Source organism: Rhinoraja longicauda, chromosome 26, assembly GCF_053455715.1.
Source record: "Rhinoraja longicauda isolate Sanriku21f chromosome 26, sRhiLon1.1, whole genome shotgun sequence".
Classification (NCBI taxonomy): domain Eukaryota; kingdom Metazoa; phylum Chordata; class Chondrichthyes; order Rajiformes; family Arhynchobatidae; genus Rhinoraja; species Rhinoraja longicauda.
The window spans coordinates 27,710,822-27,728,263 of record NC_135978.1 but is presented as its reverse complement, the minus strand read 5'-3'; the positions used below and the strand labels follow the sequence as shown (position 1 = coordinate 27,728,263).

General features: G+C 40.7%; 1 protein-coding gene across 8 annotated transcripts in view; it reads left to right on the top strand.

Moving 5' to 3' along the window:
* nf1a (neurofibromin 1a) overlaps positions 1-17,442 on the top strand; it is a 306,791-nt gene that overhangs the window by 125,605 nt on the left and 163,744 nt on the right. For 5 of the 8 annotated variants that reach the window (XM_078422133.1, XM_078422135.1, XM_078422132.1 and 2 more), the window contains 4 exons: positions 4,508-4,543; positions 5,995-6,156; positions 8,932-9,035; positions 11,012-11,147. In XM_078422133.1, coding sequence (XP_078278259.1) covers positions 4,508-4,543; positions 5,995-6,156; positions 8,932-9,035; positions 11,012-11,147 — 438 coding nt within the window. The remainder of the gene's footprint in view (positions 1-4,507; positions 4,544-5,994; positions 6,157-8,931; positions 9,036-11,011; positions 11,148-17,442) is intronic. The other 3 variants (XM_078422136.1, XM_078422134.1, XR_013548929.1) reach the window with 2 other exon arrangements.

Here is a 17,442-nt window from a genome sequence, read left to right as displayed (position 1 = left end):
GGTTTAATGTGGGAAAAGCAGACCAATTTCAGCAGGGCATCTTGGTCAGCATGGACGAATTGGGCTGAAGGGCTGTTTCCGTGTCGCATGAATCTAACTCTCTCACATATGCTTATTACAGAATAATTAGTAAGAGCCGATGTCTTTAGCTCTCTGGTTAAAGCTTTGCCCCACTGATTCCGTCAGAATGGCCTGCCATTCTTGCATTTTGTCTTTTGTAGATTGTACAATAACAACCAACTGGAGTGAATAGTGAACGATTGTATTATCGTATTACATGATGACGAGATGGTGACCATGTAGAATCCGGTTCTTTTTTCCTCGTAACATTGCACAAGATCAACTCTTTAAATAGTAAAGAGAAGTAACTCAGTCTTGCGCCTGATGATGGCAGCAAAGCTTCAAATGACTGAGTGTGGTCCTTTGTTAAATTCCCGAGCTGATGATTTCCGAAGCTGCAATGCCTGACTGTTTTTGAAGTTGTATTAAGTGGTGTTTGGGCTTGGAGCAGGGATGTGGGGGTGAAGAAGTTTGTAGGCTTAAAGCTAAGGATTAAGGAGACATGGGGAGCGAGGAAACTGTGGCACGGTGGCGCAGCGGTAGAGTTGCTGCCTTACAGCGAATGCAGCGCCGGAGACTCGGGTTCGATCCTGATTACGGGCGCCGTCTGTACGGAGTTTGTACGTTCTCCCCGTGACCTGCGTGCGTTTTCTCCGAGATCTTCGGTTTCCTCCCACACTCCAAAGACGTACAGGTATGTAGGTTAATTGACCGGGTAAGAATTGTCCCTAGTGTGTGTAGGATAGTGTTAATGTGTGGGGATCGCTGGGCGGCGCGAACTCGGTGGGCCGAAGGGCCTGTTTCCGCACTGTATCTCTAAAAAAAAAAGAAACAATTATAGTTGTAGGATTGTTTGAAAGAAATAAAATTTCACAGTTGATAGCCGAACAGATCACGTTATGTTCAGTTTATTTGGTATGTTTTTCTATACTTTATTACTTCAAGTTGCTCATATGTTGAAACGATAGCTCGTAACATTGGTCTCAGAAGAACACTTTACTCAGAATTTTCTAGTTTTGTCCAATAAATTCTTCGTGCCATAAGCACAATCTTAATCTAATTGACATTAAAGTGCATGAAGATAGTTTGAAATGGATCGGAGTGATAAATTTGAGTTACTTGTGCATGTTTGTAATTATCTATTCTGCAAAAGCAATTTCTCTCCAAACCTGATATGTCTTTACGATTTACATGTTGCCATCCTGTCCCTTTGTCCCCCTGGTTTCAGCATTTGCACCCCTCCCAACCCTTCCGAATTTGGCGGAAAGTTTCCGCTTTCTTATTTCATGTCCGCAATTCCGATTTTGCCTCACATTTTCCCGCAAAACAGTCGGTAATTGCAATTTGTCAATTCGGCCGCTAGAGGTCGCTAGGAGTTCCGTGGGAAATCCCCCAGCCCTGGAAGTCTCCCCAAAAATGTGGCACCCAGATGGGGCAAGGCAGCCAATCTCGACCTCATCGGGACTTCCATGGCTGATCGGTGGGTTGAATTTGCAACCTGCGGCCGGAACCAGCACATCTCTCCCCACAGCTGACTTCCTTCGCCGGCTGGATAAACCAGCAAAGCTCTGGAACCAAGAGTGCCAGAAAATTAGCGGTGGAACTGTAATGAGTAAATATTACATTTGAGTGCAAGATTATATAACTATATTAATTAAGACGGGGTTAAAATATAAAACACAGCAGAAAAGCCAATTACCACCTTTTTGGGCTGATTATCAATTTATGTGTGAATTTACTTCAACAAGTACTTCGAAGGTATCACAAAATGCTGAAGTAACTCAGCGAGTCAGGCAGCATCTCAGGAGAGAAGGAATGGGTGAAATTCTGGCTTCTTCCTACTCAACAAATTCTTCCGTATGCTTAGTCGAGTCGCATATATCAACTCTTCATAACTTAGTCATACATTTTATGACCATTGTTCTTTTATTCAATACCAAGAGAATTGGGATGTGTAAGGAAAAAGCAAAATAGAAAAATCAAAACAAAACAATTTTTTCTTTGTGTTGTAAAAAGTATCTCTGTTCAATAACCTTTCTATAAATAGCAGAATATACTCATGATAGGCCTGACATTGTACATGTAGTCCAAGAACTACAGACTGTTGGAAATAATAGTTTTTCACACATGAATGTAGCGCAATGCGCATTTGGCGTGCATACTTTTTTTTTGCTGAAAAGTTGCATTACGCTCCATATTATGAATTTGGACATCAAAATTATGAATTTGTAAAATCAAATGTTGGGAGGTCTGCATTTGTGAATATTAAGCAACTTTTTACATGAGAATAACTTATTGTGTGCAACATTCATCAGTCACTCTATCAATGCACTCCAAAGACGTACAGGTATGTAGGTTAATTGGCTGGGTAAATGTAAAAATTGTCCCTAGTGGGTGTAGGATAGTGTTAATGTACGGGGATCACTGGGCGGCACGGACTTGGAGGGCCGAAAAGGCCTGTTTCCGGCTGTATATATATGATATGATATGATATGATAATGCAGGAATGCCAATAACAAAAATAATTAACTGCAATTCTCTGCACAGCACATGACGTGGTATCTTAATCGTATACAAAAGTAAACCTAAGATGAAACTATAACTTACCACAACTGTCCACTAAGAACCGAAAAGCACAAGAAGTACAAACAGCAATAGGCCCCATATGCCCTTTTCCACCATCAATAAAAATAATTACCACTATTTTACCTATTTGTAACTTGCCTGCACTAACCTTGAAGAAGGGTCTCGACCCGCAACGTCACCTATTCCTTTTCTCCAGAGGTGCTATCTGACTCGCTGAATTACTCCAGCTTTTTGTGTTTATCTTCAGTTTCAACCAGCATCTGCTGTTCGTTCCTGCACATTTCATCTGCACTAACTCATATCCATTGATTCCCTTAAAAAACAAAAATCAATCTGCCTAGAATATGTTTATGGCTGAGCCTCCACAAGATTCACTACCCTTTGGTTGAAGAAAACTGTTCTCTTCATCTTGAATAGCGAACTTTTTAATTTTGACTGCATGTACTGAATGAACCGACAAGGAGAAATATCAATCCTGTATCTATGTTATCAATCCCATAATAATTTTGAAAATGAACAGCACAGAAACTGGCCCTTCGGCCCGCAATGTCTGTGCCAAACATGATGCGAAGACCAACTCTTATCTGCCTTCACATAAAGCATATCCATTCATTTCCTGCATATCCATGCACCGATCCAAAAATCTCTTAAATGCCACTATCCGCCTCATCCACCATCCCCAGCAGCGAGTGCCAGGCACTCACCACCCTCTGTGTAAAACAAAACTTGTTCTTGGCCATCTCCTTTAAACTTTTCCTCTCTGACCTTCAAGTTCTGCCCTCTAATTTTCCATCTTGGGGAGTAGGTTCTGACTGACTGTCCTATCTGTGACTCATACAATTTCCTACCACTTTCCCGTGACCTCCGGCGCATCAGAGAAAACAATCCAGGTCTGTCCAACCTCTCCCTGTAGCTAATGCCCCTTCCAGGCATCAGCTGAGTAAAGCTCCTCTCCCTCTTTCCAAAGTCCATGCATCTTTCCTGGAATGGGATGACCAGAACTGCATGTAATACTACAAATGCAGCCTAACCAAAGTATATTTCAATGAGATCTCTCAACTCGAGAGATTATAGGCAGTCAATTTTTTCTATTCTTTTAGAAACCACATTTTTAATTCATCTTTTTTTAATTACCAATATAATTATTGCTGTCTCAGTCAATAGTGGACTCACATTAATTTTTGCTTATTTTCCATTTTGCATATCTGTAAAAGCTTTCACTGTTTTCTTTTTTTTTGCCTTCCTTTTCCTTATCAATTTCTTGGTCCTCCTTTTCTGAATAGAAATTTTCCCAAATACAGGCTTGCTTTTTCATTTAAGTTAATGCCTCTTGTTAGCTATCGTTGGATCACTTCTTTTGTTTTGTGCCTTAATGGAACTAATTACATTTGTTGTGAGCTAATTATTAATTCTTTAATGCACTCTGATTCATACTCAAACTTCAAGTAAATTGCAGTTTAATTTTAGTAATTCTGGTAGTTTAGTGGCACTGCAAAATGACATGCCGTTTTGCTGATACAGAAACAGATTTGTCTGCTGCTTTTGTTCATCACCCCACACCAAACTGGGCAAGTTTGCTAATTATCTGAATCACGATGGACATGGTGGAAGCAAAGGTCAGGCAGCCCCCCACGAGAATGGAAGTCAGAACATGCCTCGAGGAGCTGGTGACTTTCTGAAACGGGATTCTGACAAATATCTGAAATTAGCTTTTCCTCGCCCCACCTACCAAACACAATGGAATTGGAACACATCTGACCAATTAAAAAGTTTCCAAAGTTGACTTTTACAAATTGCACTTTCGTGAAAAGTATTGCACAGATGTAGCTCAAAAAAATGCAATTCTTCATTTTTACCGCAGACTTCCATTGGGCCTGTCTCAAATCTCAACCAACAGGTAGGAAATCTTAAAATGTGCATACAGCAAAATGCACTCTTGAACCAATTGCAATAATTCTCCAACTGCTTTTAGCAGAGAACTTAAATAGCCCTCTAGTCATTTCCTTGTGGTGGTGATATGCTTATGGCAGCTAAATGGAGCTATGGTATGGGTAGCCATTTTAATGAGATAGCATGACTTGGTTGGAGCTGAGCACCAGATCTGAATCTTGTTCTTGCAAACTCTTGCCAGTGAAAACCAGCAGAAAGTTGGGGGGGAAAAATTGGCCACCGATAATTTATCATTGGACAAACAAAAGTTAAATTTAAGCATTCTGCTTGCACATTTCTGCGAATTTGTGTTCCGTGTTCAAAATACGAGGAAACGGGTTGATTGGGCTTGGAAGTAGTAAATTAACTTTTCAGCATTCCTGTTCTGGAATTAAGATGGATCACAAAATGCTAATGGTCCTTGATCCACTCATATTGATCAAAGCAACGAAACCCAGGTCATGATATATTACGAATGAAGGTTCTCTCAAAACCATGAGATCCACTGTCATAGATTCACAGAGCCATAAAACACATAAACAGGCACTTGAGTCCATCTTGCCCATGCCAACCAGGATGCTCCATCCAAGATAGTCCCGTTTTCCGGCATTTGGTCTGTATCCCTCTAAACCTTTCCTATTCACAACCCTGTCCAAATGTCTTTTAAATGTTGTTACCATTCCAGTCTCAACTACCTCCTCTGGCAGCCCATTCCATACACCCACCACCCTGAGTGAGAAGGTTGCCCCTCGGGTTCCCCTCTCTCCTTAAACCTAGGTTCTCTACTTCCTGATTCTCTTACCCTGGGTAAAAGACTGTGCATTAACCCTATCTATTCCCCTCATGATTTTATAAGCCTCTCAGATCACCCCTCAGCCGACCGAGCTCCAAGGAATAAATTCCTAGCCTTCCCAACCTCTTCCGATAGTTCAGGCCCTCGAGTCCTGTCAACATCCTCATGGAGGACATGGGTTTAAAATGAGAGGAAAGATTTAATCAAAAAACATGAAGGGAAACCTTTTCACTGTGGGTGGTGGGCGAATGGAACAAACTGCCAGAGGAAGTGATAGAGGCAGGTACAATAACAACATTTGGACAGGTCGAAAGGGAGGTGATGTTTAGAGGGATATGGTCCGTCCAGGTATGGGCACATGGACCTACATGGACGAGTTGGGCCGAACGGCCTGTTTCTGTGCTGTTTGACTCTTTGACTCTGCTGGTAGGTAGTAGTTACTGGAAATATTTTTCAAAGAATTGTATTCAAACCTAATTTTCTGCTGCTTGTCACTGGCATTATGCATTAACCCTATGCTGTTCTTTCTCGTAGCTAATTCAAAATCTTCAATTGCTTCAGACAGTTCTGTAATTGATAATTATATTTGCGTTTTCTCACCCCCTCCCTCTTCCCCCACCCCCTAGGATGAGCTTGCTCGAGTGCTGGTGACGTTATTTGATTCACGTCATCTTCTGTATCAGTTGCTATGGAACATGTTCTCTAAGGAAGTTGAACTGGCAGATTCCATGCAGACTCTCTTTCGAGGCAATAGCCTTGCAAGTAAAATAATGACATTCTGCTTTAAGGTAAATTTACAATGATACTCTGAAGGACTAGATTTTAAGGGAATGTGAAATTTTCTTCTTGCCAATGGGTCATTTCACTTTGAGGTACTCCGTTCATATTTCTAATTTAAGTGCACGTGTTAACTTGTGCTAATCATATGATGGTGACAGAAGCAACTGCAGGTCCTGGTATCTTCAGCACAAAACAAATAGGACCTCAGCAGGTCAGGCTGAAGAAGGTTCCCTACCTGAAATGCTGCTTTTCCATTTCCTTTCACGATAGGCAAACAATTCAGAAAATGGCTCTTGGGCCTACTTACCCATACTGACCAAGATGCCCCATCTAAGCTGGTTCCATTTGCCCATGTTTGGTCCATATCCCTCAACTATCCATGTACCTGTCCAATTGTCTTTTGAATGCTATTACAGTACCTGCCACAACTACTTCCTCTGGCAGCTCGTTTCATATATCCATCATTCTCTGAGGGAAAAGTTGCCCCTTGGGTTCCTATTAAATCTTTCCCCTCTCACCTTAAACCTGCGCCCTGTGGTTCCTGATTCCCCTACCCAGAGTAAAATGCTCTGTTCATTCACACTATCTATTCCTATCATGATTTTATAAGATCACCCCCCAGTCTCCTGCACTCCAAGTTGTTGCCTGCCCAACCTTTCCCTCGAGCTGAGTCCCTCTAGTTCTGGCAATGCCCTGTAAATCTCTGAATTCTTTCCAGCTTGATGACATCCTTCCCTTAGCAAGATTCAAGATTCAAGATAGCTTTATTTGTCATCCAAATTGGACGAAATTCAGTCATCCACAGTCCAACAATAAAAGCATTAAATAGGCATTAAAATTACACAACCCCAAAAACACACAAAAAAAGAAACATCCATCAAAGAAACATCCATCACAGTGTCTCCTCCAGTCCTCTCCTCACTGTGATGGAAGGCCACAATGTCTTTCCCTTCTCCTGCCGTTCTCCCGCAGTCAGGCTGTTGTTGTTGCAGGCCGCGCCGGACGGTCCGCAGCGAAGGATACCAAAACTGAACACAATACTCCAAATGCAACCTTGCCAAAGTCTTGCACAACGGTAACATAGCGTTCCAACCTCTATTCTCAATGCCCAGTCTGATGAAGGCCAATGTATCAAAGAAGTCAATGAAGCTGAATTTAAAGTTTCAGCTTAAAGGCATTTCATCAACTGTCCGGCAGTTTTGAGTATAAGTGTCAGGAAATCATGATGCAGTTGTAAGATTGGTTAGACCGCAGTTGAAGTATTGCATGCAGTTCTGGTCATCCCATTACAGGAAGATGTGGAGGCTATGGCGAGGGTGCAGAGGAGGTTTGCCAGAATGCTGCCTGGATTGGAGGGTTTTAGCTGCCTGCAAGGAGAGGTTGGATGAACTTGGATAGTTTTCTCTGGAATGTCTGAGGTTGAGGGGAGGCTTCATGGTAAGTATGTAAACTTATGAGAGGCCCAGAAAGGATAGACAGAATATTTTTTCCCAGGTTGGAAATGTCCAACACGAGAGGAGGTTGGAAGAGGAAGGTTTAATGGAGATGTACAGGGCAAATTATTTTTTACACAGCGAGCCTAGAACACATTGCAGAGGTGGTGGTGGTGGTGGAGGCAGCTACAATAGTGGTGTTTCAGAGGCTTTAAGAGAGACACATGGAAGTACAAGGAATCCAGGGATATGGATCATGTACGGGCAGATGAGATCAGTTGAACTTGGCATCATGTTCATTGTGGGGTGAGGGGGCCGTTCCTGTGCTGCACTCTTCCATTTTATAGTTGAATACTTCCATTTTTAAAAGTGCCAACCTACCAGGTTAGAACTGATTTTCCATTATTTTTGTCAGTATCCTGATGATATTTCAATGCACTTATGATGAAACCCTTTTATCAAAGAGAAAATTAATTCACATTTTCAAATTGTTTAATGTCTGCACAAGGATTCATTATCCCCATTATCTGAAAGAGCCGTCCTTTGGTTCTTTGCATTGAAAAAAAAATTAAAAGAGATGTTTGATGAGTACATTCCCAATGGAAAGTTTCTTCCACAAAGTTTCTGCCACCCTCTGAGAGGAATTTAGGAAATGCATGTGCTTATAATTGGAGGCTGGGGAGGGAGGGGTGATGTTAAGTAACCCTGAGGGCTGTAAATATTAATTGAGAGATTGATTTTGCAAGTAATTTGCCTCTTGAGATCTGGCTGCAGCTTTGATAAGATTCCCTAGTATATGCCATAGTTTTCATCTATTTTTGAGTCGACACATTTGAATTATGGACATACAATGTTTTGTGTTGGGACCCACCTTCAATTTTCCACCAAAGTTCTTTCATCATTTTATTTTCTATCAATAAACAAAATTCTGGAGGAACTTTGGAAGACTGAAGAAGGATCAATGGATATTTTGAAGGCAGAGAGAGATAGATTCTTGATTAGCACGGGTGTCAGGGGTCATGGGGAGAAAGCAGGAGAATTGGGCTAGGATGGAGAGATAGATCAGCCATTATTGAATGGCTTGATGGGCCAAATGGCCTATTTCTGCTCTTAGCACTTATGAACTCATGCCGCCTGATCTGCTTGAGTTCCTCCAGCAGTCAAGACTTCAGCATCTGCTGTTCCTTGCATCTCCTTTGTTTTTTGTTATAACTTGGTACCATCGCGGGGCATGTCGATTGTCAATTTTATTGACAAATCTAATTCCAACCTGTGGACTTTTTACATGCAGGATGTGCGTTTTTAAAAATCGTTTTTACATTGCAAATCTTTTGATCTTGATCCTTTCAGGTCTACGGTGCTACATATTTACAGAAACTGCTTGAGCCTTTGCTGAAAACTGTTCTTAAAGATCCCGAGAAACAGCATCTCAGCTTTGAAGTTGATCCTACCAGGTTAGGACTGATTTTCCATTATTTTTGTCAGTATCCTGATCTCTGATGATATTTCTATGCAATTATGAAACCTTTTATCAAAGAGAAAATAAAACAAAATCTTCAAATTGTGCAGTGTCTGCACAAAAATTCTTTATTCCTATTATCTGAAAGAGCCATCTTCCTGAACAGCTATTCCCCCACCTCCCAATCCTAAATAGTTTGAAATGTTTGTCATCTCTTGCTGCAGTGGAGTTCAAACTGTGGAAATTGTTGGGGGTGGCATTGATCCTGAGATTAGTGTTGAACTTAGTAGTAAAATTGAACTGAATTAATTATTGACTCAATGAAAGATGCAGCATGGAAACTACAGCCCATTGAGTCCACACCCACCATCAAACACCCATTCACACAAATTCTGTATAATCACCATTTCTTCACTCAATTGCAAACAAGGGGCAATTTACAGTGGCCAATTGACCAACTCCTTTGGGATGTGAGAGGAAACCGGAGCTCCCAGGGGAAACATACGTGATCACAAGGAGACCATGCAAACTGAGGTCAGGATCGAATCCAGGTCTCTGAGGCAGCAGTGAGGCAGCAGCTCTACCAGCTAATCAACATCTAATGCAGATGTTAAACTTTGGATTGAGTAGGCTTTGGTGGTGGTCTATGAACCATGTTCTGGATCATTTGTACAGTGAGCTGGTACCAGATTAAGGGCAATACCAGGAACAATCCAAACAGTGCATTAAAACCAGATTGATTGAGTGAGTAGGTTATGATTCCTCTGTTATCTTCCCTGTTCCATCTTGGTTGATACTGTTAGGGCCAGCAACTTAAAGGCACAGAAATACAACTATGCACCTGCAGGTTAATATAGCTGAATATGGGCATGATTGCAGATTGAAAGGATAATTTATTTTGCTAACTTTTCTGAATATTGACTCCTCCTGGATGGTATGAAGTTATTTGGGGTTGGTCAGTAAAAACAGTAGAGTTAGCACAGGTGGGCCAGAGCAGGGAGAGTGTATGCTAATAGTATTCCAATAATCTAGACGTGGAAGGGCAAAATTAGAATCTGATCAAATTCTCACCCTTGCTGCTCTCCAGTTGGTCACTGTCCATGAATATAGACACAAAATGCCTGAGTAACTCAGGCAGCATTTCCAGAGAAGGAGGATGGGTGACGTTTTGGGTTGGGACCCTCCTTCAGACTGAGGAGATGGGACTGGAGGTACTGCTCCAGCTTAAATACACTTCTGTTGGTCCTGCACTGTCAAGACAGTTCCAAGTCAGGTTTGGATTCCCAAGTCAAGCCAAAAAGAACTGATTATTTAGTTCAAGGATAGGTAAATATATATTTTTTAAATGCATGCTTGGAGTCTGGTGCGATTGGATTGTTCGAGGTCAAATTGGATTTGAATTCTGAACTTTATGCAGGCTGTAAATTTAATGGGTCTCCATAAAGAAGAGTGGTGACTTAAATGGCTGAAGTGTGCACTCGATGATGCCAATTTCATTGTTACCCTTCCACCTCTTTCAGATTTTAAAAGCACACACTCTTTTTTGTAGACTATATATATACCTGATGAGGCAGCATGGTGCTTTCAACAGTTGGTTAACCAACATTAAAATCTTCTGTCACGTTGTCAAGTGCAGATTTATGTCCAAATGTTCAAAAGTTCTAGGAGCAGAATTAAGCCATTTGGCCCATCAAGTCTACTCTGCCATTCTATCATGGTTGATCTATCTTTCCCTCTCAATCCCATTCTCCTGCCTTCTCTCCCCACAGAACAGCTAAATAAGGATTCTTATAAAATGAGAGTAGCCTGGAGAATCATTAATAAAAGGATATAGAATTTGCTACCCTATCTACTGGCTGAATATGCTGTAGACAAATGCACAGCTGTTTTAAAACAAATCTTTATTCATGGTGTTTTGTGCAAGTGTCTTTCACCATTCACATGAGTAATGATCTAAATACTGCTCAACAGGTTAGAACCAACGGAAAGCCTGGATGAAAATCAACGGAATCTACTCCAAATGACACAGATATTTTTCTCTGCAATCATTAATTCCTCCTCCGAGTTTCCTCCACAGCTGAGAAGTGTCTGCCATTGCTTGTATCAGGTATGCGGCTTGGGGCAGTAGGAGTTAGGAGGAGGCAAAGGGAACTAACAAAGCTTTGGGAGATTAAGTAGAAGCCATTGTGGGTCCTTGAGGAAAGATCTGTTGTGCTTTCGGGTAAATTATTTTGGTAGGAGAATGAAATGTATTTTGTTTTTGGGTGCTTTACTTTTCAAAGAAAATGTTGAGGTCCACACGTCGTGTAAACACTCTTGTTTAATCATTAACTGAATACAGTTCCGTCGCTCATCCGCGCGTGCCCGAGTTCAAATCCCAACTGCCAAATCCTTTGTTCTCCTGGCACACGACGGCCCGCCCCCTGGACCCCGTGATCGGGTCGGCCCAGATCATGCCCGTCCCACATGAGAGTTTGAGCCCGACAAACGAAGGTTCGATACCAAAGTGGCTCGGCCCGCCACAAGTAAATTTGAGATACAACTGCGTTTTCACAGTGTGAGCTGTGTTGCTCAATGTTTTTTTTTCATGAAATTATTGATTCTCACTCTAGCTTCAGTTTTTGTGCTTTTCATTAATCTGGTGTTGGGAAGATAATTCGAAAGTGGAATTATTTTGCGGGAAACTGAAAGAAGGGTCAAATATCAGTTCTTGTGTGGCATTAACAGTTGACGTTCAGTGCAGCAAAGAATCGTACAGGTAATGAGGTTCAACCATGAATGTCAAATGTTTTCTCAAAAAATTACTTTGAAGTTGTTGTGGCGTGATCAGGCGAGAAATGTAGGATTTTGTAAGATTTACTTTTTAACAAACTTGTGCAGTGTCTGAAATTATATAATGATAGTTAACAACGCAGATTTAATTGAACATCCAATGATTTCCCTAATAATGATAAATATTTAGAATAATTTTTTTAAATGGAAGAAAATCTTGTGCGCATGGACTTTCTGATCAAGATTTTTCTTAATAATGCAAAAATCTCGATTATCAACAACTGCAATTTCACCAGTTTGTCAAGAGTCAAGTGTTTTATTGTCATACGTCCCAGTTAGAACAATGAAGTTCTTTCTTACGTGAAATTCTTTCATTGCTGAAATAGAAAGATTCTGAAGAATAGAAATGGGATTTGTATAGGTAACAGAAGATTGGAGAGAAGGGTGGTGGGTTTGGGTGAAGGGAAGATTGAAGGGAAGAACTGGTTTTATTTTCCTGTGGAATTGAAGAATCTGTTGCAATTTTGGTCCAAATATTTCATAGAATATCAGGAAGGAAGTCAATTTCAAAGTGTTTAAAGCAACCAAATACAAATGTTCTGCAGAAAAAGGTAATTTGATATATTGTATATCCCCCCCTTGTAGAAAGAGTTATTCAGTCTTTCCAACATTCCCCTTAGCACTATAAAATGTCCCTTTGTTTAATTGTTCAATTAGCCGTGGCAAATTATGAAATATATTTTCCTCATTGCATTCTTAACCACAACGATTCAAGAGTCAAGAGTGTTTAATTGTCATATGGACCGACAATGGAACTATAAAATCCTTGCTTTCAGCAGTTTAATAGGCCTGTAAACATAATACACATAGATAATATTTAATATATTTTCAAAAATCAATAAATTAATAACTAGAATGCTAGTGCAAAACAAATGGAAAGTCATTAGTGTTTAAAGTTCAAAGTTGCTGAGGTTGATGATGTGTAGTGTTCAAGATCCTGATGATTTTTGGGAAAAGGCTACTGTATTTGGTAGTCACGGTTTTTAGCTCCTGTACCCGATGGTAGAAGCAAAATGAAAGTGTCAAAGTCTGTGATATTGGCTGCCTTTTTGAGGCAGAATTTCCCATAGAACCCTTCCATGGTGTGAAGGTCAGTATCCATCTTAAAATAAATGTGCTCTGGAAGGTTAGTTTGCATGGGATCCAAGGAGAGATACTGAATGGATAGAAGTTAGCTTTATGGAATACAGTAGAGGGTGATGGTGGAAGGTTGTTTTTCGGACTAGAAGCTTGAGACTTGCGGTGTGTCTCAGGGTTTGGTGTTGGACCCAATGCTGTTTGTCATCTATATCAATAATTTGAATGAGAACATACAAGGCATTATTAATAGGCTTGCAGATAACACTGAAGTGTGTGGTATTTGTAGATAGTGAAGATGGTTGTCAAAAATGGCAGCATGATCTTGATCGGTTGGGCAGGTGGGCTGAGAAATGGTTGATAGAGTTTAATGCAGACAAGTGCGAGGTGTTGCTCCTTGAGAAGTCTAACCAGGACCTATACAGTGAGTGGCAGAGCCCTGGAGAATGTTGTAGACCAGAGGGATCTTGGCGTGCAGGTACATGTGATGTCACAGGTGGAGAGGTTGGTCAAGAGGCTTTTGTTCTTCATCAGTCAAAGTATTGAGTATAGAAGTTGGGAGGTCAAGTTACAGTTGTACAAGATATTAGTGAGACCACATTTTGAGTGTTGTGTTTCAGTCACCCTGTTACAGGATGTTGCCAGGACTTGAAGGCCAAAGCTATAGGGAGAGGTTGAGCAGGCTTGGACATTATTCTTTGTAGCTATGAGGAGGATGAGAGATAATCTTATAGAGGTGTATAAAATCATGAAAGGAATAGATAAAGTAAACGCACAGAGTCTTTTACCCAGAGTAAGAACCAGAGGACACAGGTTTAAGGTGAGGGGGGAAAGATCTAATAGGAACGTGGGTGGCAACCTTTTTACATATAAGGGTGGTGGGTATATGGAACAAGCTGCTGGAGGAGATGGTTGAGGCAGGTACTGTCACAATGTTTAAAAAACATTTGGACAAGTACATGGATATGGTTAGAGGGAGGTGGAATTAGTGTCGATGGGGCAAGTTGGTTGGCGTATGCAAGTTAGGCCAAAGGGCCTATTTCCACACTGCACAACTCTATGACTCGAAATTTTGCCTGTCTGGGTTATTTTTGAGACTCTCTTTAATCCCAGCATTATGACTATTGAATCATCTGTAGTGGAACTAGTTTCTCATTTATTCCAACAAAATCCTTGATAATGATGTTTATGAGCTTTGGTGTTAACAGCTCACATACGATCCACTATGGTCAGTAGTTTTGAATTAACATGATTTTGGTGGTAGATTGAGTGTTTCATACAAAATTGAAATACATTGTTCTTTTTAAACACCAAAAGCATTCTTTTTCTTAAATTTCACTTGTCTATGACAACCTCAGACAGTCAGAGCTTTTTCCCAGGTGGATATATCCAATACTAGAGGGTATAGCCATAAGGTGAGAAGGAGAAAGTTTAATGGAGATGTGTGGGAGAAGCTTTTTTACACAATGAATAGCGGGGGCCTGAAACATATCGCCAGGGTTGCCGGTGGAGGCGGGTATGATGGTAGTGTTGAGGAGGCTTTTAGATAGACACACGGAAGTGCAGGGAATAGTGCTAGACTAGAGTCATAGAGTGAAACAGTCTGGAGACAGGCCCTTCTGCCCAACTTGTCCACACCGGCCAACATGTCCCAGCTACACTAGTTCCACCTGCTGCATTTGGTCCATATCGCTCCAAACCTGTCCTATCCATGTACCTGTCTTAACTGTTTCTTAAATGTTGGGATAGTCCCTGCCTTAACTACCTCCTCTGGCAGCTTGTTCCATACACCCACCACCCTTTGTGTGAAGCACTATCACTCTCTCACTCATGGAACCATTTATTTGTCCTTGTTTGCATTTGAGACTAACCTTCAAATAATCGCATGCAAGCTCATGTCCTCAACCACATTCCATCTACATGAAAGTTTCAACAGGTGTCACGGTATAATTTTTGAGTGGAAGTCGTTGGCCTGATTCCTTCCACCCCTTGTTTGATATCTGGGGTCACTTGACAAATGTACATATCCCCCACAGTTTTCCTTGTCTGACTGTGCAAGTTACTGATGATCAGCTTTGCAGTCACTTTGGAAGATGCACTGCTTGCAATTTCCTCATGGCTGTTACTGCAGCCCAAATTCAAGCTCCAGGCACAGTGCTCAAAGCAAGCATGATAGACTTAGTGAAATAAAAATCGTGTGTCACTAAATTGTTTTTGCAGCTTTTATTTTTACTACTTCTGAAGTGCTAAGTTACATTTCTGTAATCCAACCTGGAAATATATAACACAAATACTTATACCAATTTAGAACCGAGTTTAACTTGTGCAATTTTTCTGCATATTTAGCAAAAATAGCTTGCCAACATTGGTACTGTAGATCTTTCAATTCCCAAGAAGGAATATCGCACACGTAATTTTGCTGCAGCAGCAAAGATCTAGCACAATGCGGCATAATTTTGCACTCTCCTTTTAAATGCATCTACTTTTTACCTCTTTTATGCATACTTTTGCAGGAAGATTCAAGTTTGTTTTAGTCACATGGACGATTGCTAAAAAAAAATCTGATAATTGCATACAAGTACATAACTGTAACCTTATATTTTATCCTGATGAAAGATCTGTTTGCTTTATTTCGGGTAAACATGCTCGCCATGCCTGTAACTCCCGAGAGGAAATATTTATTTGGCCAAAAGAAAGGAATTCAAGCAAATATAATGAGCAGTTGTTTCTACTTGGCAGGTCAAGCAGCATCTACGGAGAGCAAAACAGAGCCAAAGTTTCAGGTCAATGATCTTTCATCAATGTTTCACATTAATGTCAAACCAGATTCTATTTCAAGATGGACTGACGTTTTATTTCTTGGTTGTATTGAGAAGTTGTCAACTGGAAACATTAACTCTGTCTTTCCATAGATGCTGCTGACCCTGTATGTTAAGATCATGGTTATCAATTTATGGTTTATCAGATTATCAACATCTGTTGTTTTTAATCTTTTTTTCTGTATCGATTTATTAGAGAATTAAAAGGGAATTGCAGTTTTCCAGTCATGAGGGCTTTACAGTGTATAATCATTTATTTTAACATTTCTTGTAACATAGTGCAAAGTTAGGTATTTGCAGCGTGATCACAGTTTGCTGGGTGTCATTGTAGGAGAGATGCTTATCTGGTATGTTTATCTAAATTTTAAAAAGGAAAATGCTGGAAATTCTCAGTAGCTCAGGTAGCATCTACGAAGAGAGGTGATTGAGCTGAAATCACCATTCGCTCTCTCCACATATGCCTCACCTAAAAATTCCCAACATATTCTGTTTTTCTGAATTCCAGCATCTGCAGTATCATCAGCTTTATAGTTCATCCGACTGTCTTGCTGAATCATAATATTTATATTTGCTCAGTTGCATATCATCCAGCATTAATGTGATTATTGTTTCGATATGAATGCAGTTTGTTCTATATGTTGAAGAAATTTGATTAGCTGTGTTGTGAGCATTTACTCATTCTAATGTCTGGTGTTGTTTCGTGTTGGACCAGTGTTTCTCTTTGGTGGACTGGTAACGATAGTTGTAGCTGGTCCAAAAAGTGAACCAAGACTCTCGTTTCAAGAGTAACAATCAGTTATTGAATATAGGGTGTAACTATTTTAAAAAAAAAGATTTGCTCCACAAAAAAAGTGTCTATTCACAATAGTATACCTTTTAATTTTGACAAGTAAGAAATGTGAGTATACCACTTTGCCCTTGTGCCTGCTTTGCCATTCAATAAAATCATGGCCGATCTTATACCAACGCAAGGTATAATTGATTAGCTGATTAGTAAATGTTGTTTGGTGTAAGATCAGCTACATTGAAATAGATGAAGATGCAATGCAACAATAGTCAAAGGTTTAGTTCAGTTTACCACAAAATGCTGGAGTAACTCAGCAGGTCAGGCAGCATCTCAGTCTGAAGAAGGGTCTTGACCCGAAACGTCACCCATTCCTTCTCTCCTGAGATGTTGCCTGACCTGCTCAGTTACACCAGCACTATCCTGCACAATAGGGACAATTTATAATTTTTACTGATAAAGCCAAATAACCTGCAAACCTGTACGTTTGGGAGGGAACCAGAGCACCCAGAGAAAACCCAATGTGGTCAAGGGGAGAATAAATATAGAAAAATAAGGTGCAGGAGGAGGCCATTCATCCCTTCGAGCCAGCACTGCCAGCACTGCCAGCACTGCCATTTAATATGATCATGGCTGATGAACTAAAATCAGTACCCCGTTCCTGCTTTTTCCCCATCACACTTGATTTGTACAAACTCCCCTCAGACAGAACCCGTAGTCAGGATCGAACCTAGGTCCCAGGCGCTGCAAGGCGACGATTCCACTGCTGTGACACTGTGCTGCCCTGCACGTGGAAAAATGCCCTTCGGCCCACTGAGTCCATGCCGAACATCGATAACTTGTACGCTGTTTCCATGTTATCTCACTTTTGCATCCTACGCACTAGGGGC